The sequence below is a fragment of the Gasterosteus aculeatus genome, chromosome 3 (genome assembly GCF_964276395.1).
Source record: "Gasterosteus aculeatus chromosome 3, fGasAcu3.hap1.1, whole genome shotgun sequence".
Classification (NCBI taxonomy): domain Eukaryota; kingdom Metazoa; phylum Chordata; class Actinopteri; order Perciformes; family Gasterosteidae; genus Gasterosteus; species Gasterosteus aculeatus.
This window is the reverse complement of record NC_135690.1, coordinates 16,183,354-16,193,980: the sequence shown is the minus strand read 5'-3', so window position 1 is coordinate 16,193,980 and position 10,627 is coordinate 16,183,354. Positions and strand designations below refer to the sequence as shown.

Sequence of the window (10,627 nt, the reverse complement as noted above, 5' to 3'; positions counted from 1 at the left end):
GGGACTATTTCCTCACGAGGCAAATCAAACCACCTCCATTCCCAGAAACCAGCAGAGGTCGTGAAACGGGGCCTCTGAGCGCGAGGACAGAAACAGCACAGCGGCTTTTACTTAAAACATTTATTTGATCCAATTCTTTGGAATGTAATAGTCAATGATCAGAGTCCGAGACAACAGAGACGGATGAGTCTGGGTGCTGACCAGAAGTCGGAGTACAAACAATACTTTTAGTCACTTAAGGCCTCACTGCTTTTTCCTATTTCTTTTTTTTTTTTTTTACTTCCATATTTCCTTTCTTTTCGTTTTTTTTTCTGGATCTGAGACAGCAAAGAAATTACAGAAGCAGTTAGAAAAAAAACAATTCTTCTCGTCATACAAAGAAAACAAAGAATAAAACGATAACACGTACATCAGTGACGGTACAAAACAAGGTGATATTATACCAAGTGAATAAAATTGTTACGTTTCAAAGAGACGCATATAAGCTTTTTCGAGATTGAAAAACATCTCCGTAAATTGTACTTCTACAGAGTTATAACAGTTAAAAAGAATCAACGATAACACCGTCCCCTCCCTTTCTGTCTTTCCCTCTTTTCATAAATCAACATCATAAACAACAAGATTCATTTTTTTCTTTTTAAATATATCAGTGCATCATTTGTTTTCACGCGTAGTGCCGCAGCATCCTTTCTGGTTTTCGGGAGGGGAAGAAGCGTCATCGACACACATCCTGCCGCACTGAAACGACCACGCGGTGCCCCGGGTGCTGTAAACATATTGAAACCCATTTGAACCGGCTCACGGTCACGGCGCCTTCGTCTGCTGGGGAAACGTGCAGCTGCGACCGGACGGCCGCGCTTGAATTCGAGCGGACCTCCTCTGCAACAAAGAGTCTTTGTGAACATCCGTCGCTCCACGTTTCCGGCACACGTGGAACAGCGAGCGGACGGAACCAGAAGACGGTTAATGTCACAGTGTCCCGCCCGCGTGGCGGCTTCTTGATCTCTGCGAGCGAAGCGCCGAGTTTGCCACCGGTCGGAGGGGGACGAGGCCCCCGTCCTCTGTGCAATGACAAACAGCTCAGTTGTCTTCTTCTTCTTCTTCTTCTTCTTCTTCACCGGGGGACGTTTCTGGATTTCCAGACTGCGTCCTGCCGGCTGTGAACACGCGACGAGTGTCACCACACGTTCAGCTACAAAAGACCCTCTCACTTGAGGACGAATCGTCCTTTTCAGATTTAACCCAGTTTGTCCACTGAAGCATTCAGGTGCCTCTAAAATGAACCAATCAGTTGGATCTGATTCACCTGAAACGTCGACATCCCTGCTGTGGTTTACAGGTAATGAGGCCTTGTGTTGACTAAGAGATTGAAACGCAAAATAAGCTGCAGCAGGAACCCTCACATCTACTTTCACTGCTGAGTCAAATAAGGTTGATTTTGGAGGCTCTTTGCTCTGATTCTTTGTTATACATTTCTTTGACTTAACTGTGTGTGTTACTTAAACCCTGTCTCCTACAAAATGACGTCGCACTGCCCTCTGAATAACGGATCGAGAAAAAAAAAACGTATTTTAAGTGTGGTAAAGCCAAAGCGCTACGGTGTACTTTGATAGGTTTGGGCCACATAAGTGGGTTCAGTAAAAATATTTAATATTTAAAAGTATTTAGACACAAACTTTCCAAATTCCTCCACAACATAATGCTAAACGGATAGATGGAGGTGCGCGGCGATGATGGGACGGAGTCATCAGGTTTGCGGTGAGCTAAAAATATTTAGATCCTTCAACAGATTCCCTCCTCTGATAGTCAACAACAACAAACAAAAAAAAAGCACAGCATTGTCGTTGCAAACTTTGATTCTCAGTCTTTCAGCGTCTTTCGTCTCTCCTGACACACTTCAGGTAAAATGTCCAACAGTCCCCTTGTGTGTCGTCGCCGTGGTGGTTCTGAGGTGCTCCGTTTTTACCCTGTACAGAAACAGCTCCTCCGGCGAGGCGTCTCTCCATAATCTCAAAGCCCACAAAATCGCAGCCAGGTCGAGAAGAAACGCAAAGAACGGGTGCGGGTCTCATCGTGTTGAAAGGAATGCTTTCTGCACACTTTAGAGAGAGTTTGATTCCAACAGAGAAAGGATACTGCGGCACTTATGTCTTTCTTTCTATGTAGAAAAGGGCGCTCAAATATATTAAAAGCTATGTACAATATGTCGGATGTGTCATGTGCCGTGAACATGAGGCCTTCGGGGCTCCTGCGTGAGGAGGAACCCCGGACGGTGAGAGAACAACCAGCAGAAAACCAAGGCAACAGAAAAAGAATAAAATAAAAAGGCACTGTCGGAACTAGACACGGGTCAGCGGGTCACACACACACACACACACACACACACACATGAACCCGAGTTTGATGCACACGTACAACGGCCGCTGCCTGACTGAGTGACCCATGCGCACCTTGGACGCGGATGTAAATGAAAGCGACACACGTACAAACACACTTTCACGCACCAAACGAAAAATCCCAACTGCAAATTCCACATACTCAAAAAAAAAAAAAAGACGATCTTTCCATTAAAAGTACACAAACTTTCATCTGAATTGGTCTCAACACCAGCATGTGATTACATGAACTCTACGAAGCACGCCGAAAAACAAATAGAATCCTTAGATTTCTTCTTTTTTTGTTCAGTTTTTCCCTCCGCTGTACAGGTTCTTTATACACAGTGCCCCCTGCAGGTCAGTCCCCTCCACTGCTGCTCCTGAGAAAAGAAAAAATGACATTGGCTCCCCGACCCCAACGACCCTCACGCCTCCGAGTAGTTATTCTGTCCGTTCATCTTGTCCTTCTTTAGCTTCACGCCGTCCACCAGCTCAAAGTTATAGTTCTCCAGCGCGGACAAGTTCCTGTCCGTCATGCTGCCCTGCGAGCAGGCGCAGTACAGGACCACGCCGCAGATGGCGCCCAGGAAGACGCCCAGCGCGGACATGGCGATGATGGTGATGAGGATGGGGTCCAGGGTCTTCAGCATGTTGCCCGGGCCGCCCAGCTCGCCGGAGTCCTGGGGGAGGGAGTCCATCGCTGCGGGAGAGACAGGGACGCCCCGTTAATGTGCGACATTTGGCATGAGATGTCATGTGACCCCTTAAAAGACAGATGCGTACAGTATATGCAACACGAATGAGCGCATTGAGCCGTTAGTAGCAGACCGGAGTTTAACTCACGCAGGATGAAGATCTCGTTTGGGGGAGACGTAGGAGCTTCTGGATCTGGAGGAAGAAACGTCATTCGATTAAATCAAAAACCAGGAAGTCAAACACAACAAAGAGAAGCAAAGTCAATAGTAATAGTACACCATTACAACACAACACAACGCAACACAACACACACCCTTGCAGTCCTCAGGGGAGAGTCCATCTATGATCTGGATGTTGTCCACGGCTATGTGACCCGTACTGCGGCTGTCTGCGACGCCTTCCACGACCACCTGCACACGGACACACGGACAATTTAATTTGCTATACAAATGTATCCTGCTCTCCCAGCATGCATTGTGCCGGAAGCAGGGATTTCCTGTGTAGCGGTTCCGACTCTTTTTAGCTTTTTATTACAGTTTTCCTGACTTTAGTGTCATTTAACGCACACTAAATCTCATCAGATGGTGCATTGAGATATTAAAACGGAAATAAACAAAAGCCTCAAGCAAAAAGCCACAAACGACCCCCTTTGAGGAGCCCCTTTGTCACCTGGTATGAGGCGCCGGAGCGCGGCAGCCGGACCCGTCCCTCCCTCCAGCGGCTGCCCTGGTGCCCGCTGACCATCCACAGGATCTGCCCCGCCTCGGCCTCCATCCTCTGCTTGATGTGGAGCGCCCCCGCATGCTCGCCGAACATGTGGTACCAGAAGGACATGCAGAGGACGGCGTCCTGCTCCGTGATGGGCAGGCTGGCCAGGCTGGCCACCTTCTCCTCGTCCCCCTCGGCCTCGGGTGCGCTCGGTGCGTCCGCGCCCCCCTGCTGCATGTAGATGAAGTACCCCGGTTTGCCTGCAGGGGGCAGCAGAAGGCAAGGTAAGAGTGTGTGCAGTTCAGGGGACCCTCGCTGTGTGGATTTCACTATGCTTTTAAATTAAGACCTCACTTTTATAGACATCTGGAACGTAAACAGGAGTCGATATCAATGATATCAAACAATTGAATCTTTCCAGAAACCCTCGAGGCTTCGTTATGCGCCCACTTTATCAGACTCGATTGAATGTAAATGACTGTGTTTCTCCGTCAGTGTAATTCCCTGCGATCACGTTCAAGGACTCGCTATCAGCGCGCTTCAGGAGGCGACGTGACGTGACAAAGGGCTCATTTGTTTTCCCTGTGATCTGATAAGAGTCTAGGAATCAAGGTGAAGTCGTTCGTTCTTCCCAGTGGAGGGAAGGTCGGGCAGCTGATAATACGGATTAATCCGAGTCTTCAATTAAACACTCACACGTTTTTCAAGGGTGTACATTCGTTTAGAGTTTAGAGTTGGGGGGGGTCAAAGAGAGGTTATGAATAGTCGTTTGGGTGTTTTTTATGATTCAACATTTTATTCCCGATTCCATCATTATTGCTCAGTTAATTCAGATTTCCAAGGTGCCCGTATTTCTCCATTGGTCGCATATTGTAACCAAGACACTCAAAGCGAGAGTTGGATTCTCTAGTTGGTCTAATTAAGGTCATATAAAGAGTTTCTACATCCATAAAAAACAAAGAAATCTTCCATTCCATTCTAATCCACCGATGCTGCATACCATCAAGGTAGAATTGTGTCTTTATAATGCAAAAAAAAAAATGTTTCGAGAGCAAATGTATTGCATTGCAAACAAAAATAAAGTTTGTAAGTAAAAGTATATAAACTGAGAATAAATAATTTGCTAGTTTTTCTTGTGAAACTATTGTTTTTGCCTGCAAAACAAAACCCTCTGGTCTCGAAAAAAACACCTTTGGTCTCGGATCAAAAAGTTTTGCGATCTGAGTTTGCGCGTGGTGGGCGGGGCTTACGCCGCTGAACGAACCAGGAGTTTCTATTGGTGGATCGACTGTGCGCTCGCTGTCTGCTTCCGCCATTAGAGTGGCGAAGGTGACAACCTCCAGTGACATCACTGTCTCTGTGACATCACAGTGGAAACAACCCTTCTTGGTCACATCAATTTTTTTTTTATTTTTTACTCTGAATTCCGAAATCAGAAAAATCTGAATTTTTTTTTTGTTTGTTTTGTTTGCATAACAAAGACACAAATCTACCTTCATAAATACAAACAGCCAAACAACAACAAGGACGTCGCCTCCTCACCCGTGTGGTCCAGGACCGGCCCCCGGTGGACCGAGCTGGCCCCGTTGGTCTGGATGAGCCACTCGGCCCCCACCCCGGTCTCCCTGGTCCAGGCGCAGAATGACGCGTAGTCGAAGTTGCAGGCGAACCACATGTAGGCTGCAGGCGAGGAGAGAAAAGAGGGATGGAACCGATTGATTAGTCACTGAAGCATTTATTCCACTCCGCTTTGCAGTGCAGAACCTGATCTGTTCCTCTGCAAATGTCCAGAAAGCCGACCTTGTTGTCGGTTACTTTGAATTCTTAAAAAAATAAAGACAGAGGCCTCAATGAATTGAATTAAATGGGGACCATCAACCGTAATCCAAATATGATTTATCCGGTGCTCGCTGCTTCACCACCATACATGCGTCTTCATTAAAACCAAGAGCGTGAGACTGCAGCGTTTCACAGGAGGCTGTAAGTGAAGATGCATGTGTTTGAGATTATACGCATGTGTGAGAGTTTAATCTACTTAAATAGTACGCAACGGCTCATACTGTAGGCAACGTCTTCCTTCAGAAGGCTGCGATGTTTTCCCACCACTCTCAAGGAAAACATTCCCGCTTCCCCCTCTTGAGGCTTTATATTCACGGCTCAAACGCTACGATCACGTGCAGCGATTCATCGGCCGCCATGCGGGTTTGTGTGGCCTCTCAGAAAGGACACAGGGAGGCGAGTAGGATGCAGAGACGCCCGGTAGTTCACCCCCCCCCCCCCCCACCAAGCTGTCTTCACGCGATGCTTCGTCTGCGCTGATTGAGCCCCAGGAGGCCTTTGTTCTCTCTCTCTTACCTCCACTGTCTCTCATTCTGCCCTTTCTGTCTCCCTTTCTATCCTCTCTCTCTACCATCTTTCTTCCTCCTCCTCCTCCGTCAGCGGGCGCTTTCCCCTCCAAATGAACCGAGTTCCTGCGGGATAATGAGCCGCTGCAGACTTTGAACGTGGGGTTCATGCGGCCTTGTCAACATCGACCTTCGTCAGTGCAGCAGCAGCAGCAGCACGTGTCACCAGGTCGAACCCCGAACGCCCTGAGACCGGATCCGACCTGCTGTTCATTGATCACTATGAGGTTAAAAACCAATCTGAAGCATTATGAAGAACGTTTCAGCCGCTTAAACAAGATTTAAACTTGAGCTTTCCTGCTTTCGTCTTGTTGTCATGATGTAATTATTGCACTCTATTCTTGCTTCACACATTTCTCTCCTCGTGCTGATGCAAAACAACCAAACGTTGCCTCCAATAAAGATTCATCTCATCACATTCTATCTAATCTGGGGAAATATTGGACAGCTTCACCTCTGTAGGCTTTGACGAAATCCTCAAAATGAAGCATGACAGACGCTCACAAACGCGAGGCCATCTCCGTGAAAACCCATCAGAGATCACGTGACGTTCTGCTGTTACATTTCATCCTATTGCGTCATAGTAGAACGTGATGTCAATAAACTGCGGCAACAACACGTTTGTCTTTGCATGCGTTTTTTGTTGTTGTTGTTGTTTATCCCGGACTTTAAAGTCTCCGCGCGATTCAGAGAAGAGAAGATGGGATGAAAGAAAGAGGGACCGATGAAGAAGAAGAGGGACAGATGAAGAAGAAAGAGGGACAGATGAAGAAGAAGAAGAAGAGGGACAGATGAAGAAGAAGAGGGACTGATAAAGAAGAAGAAGAAGAAGAAGAGGGACAGATGAAGAAGAAGAAGAAGAAGAGGGACAGATGAAGAAGAAGAGGGACTGACGAAGAAGAAAGAGGGACAGATGAAGAAGAGGGACCGATGAAGAAGAAGAGGGACTGATGAAGAAGAAGAAGAAGAAGAAGAAGAAGAAGAAGAGGGACAGATGGAGAAGAAGAAGAAGAAGAGGGACAGATGAAGAAGAAGAGGGACTGATGAAGAAGAAAGAGGGACAGATGAAGAAGAAAGAGGGACAGATGAAGAAGAAAGAGGGACAGGTGAAGAAGAGGGACAGATGAAGAAGAAAGAGGGACTGATGAAGAAGAAGAGGGACTGATGAAGAAGAAAGAGGGACTGATGAAGAAGAGGGACTGATGAAGAAGAAAGAGGGACAGATGAAGAAGAAGAGGGACTGATGAAGAAGAAAGAGGGACTGATGAAGAAGAAGAGGGACTGATGAAGAAGAAAGAGGGACTGATGAAGAAGAGGGACTGATGAAGAAGAAAGAGGGACAGATGAAGAAGAAGAGGGACTGATGAAGAAGAAAGAGGGACAGATGAAGAAGAGGGACAGATGAAGAAGAAGAGGGACAGATGAAGAAGAAGAGGGACAGATGAAGAAGAAGAGGGACTGATGAAGAAGAAAGAGGGACTGATGAAGAAGAAAGAGGGACCGATGAAGAAGAAGAGGGACAGATGAAGAAGAAAGAGGGACAGATGAAGAAGAAAGAGGGACCGATGAAGAAGAAAGAGGGACCGATGAAGAAGAAGAGGGACAGATGAAGAAGAAGAGGGACAGATGAAGAAGAAGAGGGACTGATGAAGAAGAAAGAGGGACAGATGAAGAAGAAGAGGGACTGATGAAGAAGAAAGAGGGACAGATGAAGAAGAGGGACAGATGAAGAAGAAGAGGGACAGATGAAGAAGAAGAGGGACAGATGAAGAAGAAGAGGGACTGATGAAGAAGAAAGAGGGACCGATGAAGAAGAAGAGGGACTGATGAAGAAGAAAGAGGGACTGATGAAGAAGAAAGAGGGACCGATGAAGAAGAAAGAGGGACAGATGAAGAAGAGGGACAGATGAAGAAGAAAGAGGGACTGATGAAGAAGAAAGAGGGACAGATGAAGAAGAGGGACAGATGAAGAAGAAAGAGGGACCGATGAAGAAGAAGAGGGACTGATGAATAAGAAGAGGGACAGATGAAGAAGAAAGAGGGACCGATGAAGAAGAAGAGGGACAGATGAAGAAGACAAAGGCTGAGTAAGGAGAGAAGGAGGCAGATTGAGAGCGCAGGTTCCTACCTGGTATGTCCATGAAAGGACCGGCCTCCGTGGCGCCTTCTGCTGTAAACAGATGGGAGAGTCAGGGAGGGGTCAAAGGTCGGCGGGTTTGGTCCCGCCCACACAGATGCCGACACACAAACTCACACTAGAAGAAAGCGATATTCTGCCTTTTATGTCGATACTGTTGTATTTTTTATCTGGAGACGAATGTTTTTCAGAGATTTGCTCACATTTGAGTGAAGAGAAGACAAAAGTGTTTTGAACAGCGTCTGTTTGACTTTGATTGTTGGACGTAAAATAAAACACACGTCTTGGTCAAGATGTCAACCACATGAAAGAGACGAGTGTTGCTCCTTAAGACGGACTAACAGAGGATTTACTGAAAAAATTCAAATGCAAACGTTTCTCTTTCTTAACACACGTATAATGTGGTAACTTTGCTAATAGCGTTGCATAATTACAGCTGCAGGCTCCTCATGATGCTCTATTACAACAATCATAACACATCATGTATTTTATAATCGCCTTAAAAGGTCAAATGTTACAATAGTTCATCATTTCTACTGCAGTGTAATATTCCCCACTGGTGTAATAAATCCTGTCCTACTCATTTTCATAAGGAATTATATTGAAAGCCTTTAACTACAATCACATAATTAGATTATTTAACCACTGAAGCACTTTGGAAGTAACTCGCGGCGCGGCGGCCTTTGTGGGGGCGGAGCTTACCCGTCGCCACGTCGTAGTCATCGGGGGCCTCCGTCTCGCCGCCGCAGTCCCTCTGTCCCTCCTCGCAGCCCGAGGCCGTCGTCCCGGGGACGGTGGTCGGCGCCGTGGTGGTCGCCCCGAACGTGGTCATGGGAAGCGTGGAGGCGATGGCCGTGGTGGGAGGAGCCGTGGTTGTGATGTCTGGGTGGAAGGAACATTTTGTTAATCATAAAGCAGATTTGCTGTGTCGTGATGTGCCGTCGGAGCGGACCGCGTCGGTTCTCACTGCTCAGGAACGTTTTCAGGAACGCAGAAAACTATTTAGAAGCTGAGAAACCCAACTTCTCTTTCCAAAAGAGGAAGCGCGGTGTGAAACTAGTCCACGCCGGAGGAGTAATACTTTCTGATCAGCTATAAGTTGATAATAGTTGCTGACATAGACAAATAAAAAGGAAAATGCGAATTAGTTGAAACGGTTGCGTAACAGCCGTCACATGCTTCTCAAAGGAAAACGGCCTCAAACACGCTGCTTTTTAACCCTCGGCCTTTTTATATCCTGATTCATTTGATGAGCCACCAAAAGGTACTGAGAAATATCAGTTACACACCACAGAGATGCATTCAATTTAAGAGACTTTGTGTTTATAGGGCTATGAGACCATGTGACCCCGGGGACATCATCCTCTTCAATACGTACATATATAATATACTATATACCTCTACGGTATATTATTATATACTAATAATGTTTGTTTCCCGAGACGCCGATAAGAAATCCCTCCGGGACCGTTAGAACTTCAGATGCTTGGTGAGACCTTTGTCCTCGTTAACGCCGGACGGCTGGGACTCTTTCGGGTGACGACATATTAGACGCTCTCATCGACCAAACTTTCAAAACTCAAAATATGTGGATTCGCCTGTAGACGGAAGTGACGATGATGTCAGGAAAACCCGTTAACTTCTAGCCCACCGTTTTTTAATTTAGTGAAATGAGGAGAATTGAACTTGAATTAGCGTATGCGGGACCCCAGATGGTCGGCGTGTGATTGGACTTTGCGCGGAAGCGCGTCGAGTGCGCCGGAGGTTCGCTCTCTCACAGCAGCGTGGATGGAAGTCGATGAATTAACTGAAAGCTGGAAGCTGGAAGAGACTTCAACTCCTTTTTGATGATTTAAAGAAATCAGCGCGCTCGGCTGATAAGAGCACCGGAGGACACGCGTTTATTAAGAGAGGCTGTGATTTAGATACTTGTACATAATGTGCACGTTTGTGGGCGTGGGCTTATGTGTATCTGCGTTGTGCGTGGCCTTTTACAGCGTACACACGTGCATTTCTGCATTTCGCACATTTCTTTTGAAGGGAAGCTCTGATCATCTGGTTCTGAATAAGTCGCTTCAAACACACTTCTGTCCCCTGGCTTTTCCTCTCTGCTCTATCTTGTTCGCACACACGCACACACACACACACACACACACGCAGACACACACGCAGACACACAGAGGGAAGTTCTGATTTTTCTGAGACACCCACAATCTAGATATCTAGTTTTTTTTTTACAGGGGTTCTTCATAAGAAGTTAATTATGAAGAATTTCAGACCTCCCGAGATGGGCCTCCATTTCTCTT

At 46.6% G+C, this 10,627-nt stretch overlaps 1 protein-coding gene across 2 annotated transcripts in view; it reads right to left on the bottom strand.

Moving 5' to 3' along the window:
• Nucleotides 1-105: 105 nt before the first annotated feature.
• LOC120816082 (neuropilin-1a) overlaps nt 106-10,627 on the bottom strand; it is a 49,040-nt gene continuing 38,518 nt past the window's right edge. Inside the window, exons 12-18 of one of the 2 annotated variants that reach the window (XM_040171397.2) lie at nt 9,024-9,203; nt 8,313-8,354; nt 5,322-5,459; nt 3,741-4,039; nt 3,385-3,481; nt 3,219-3,263; nt 106-3,075 (exon numbers count right to left, since the gene is read on the bottom strand). In XM_040171397.2, the coding sequence (XP_040027331.2) occupies nt 2,801-3,075; nt 3,219-3,263; nt 3,385-3,481; nt 3,741-4,039; nt 5,322-5,459; nt 8,313-8,354; nt 9,024-9,203 (1,076 nt within the window). In that variant the 3' untranslated portion in view covers nt 106-2,800. The remainder of the gene's footprint in view (nt 3,076-3,218; nt 3,264-3,384; nt 3,482-3,740; nt 4,040-5,321; nt 5,460-8,312; nt 8,355-9,023; nt 9,204-10,627) is intronic. The other variant, XM_040171398.2, reaches the window with a different exon arrangement.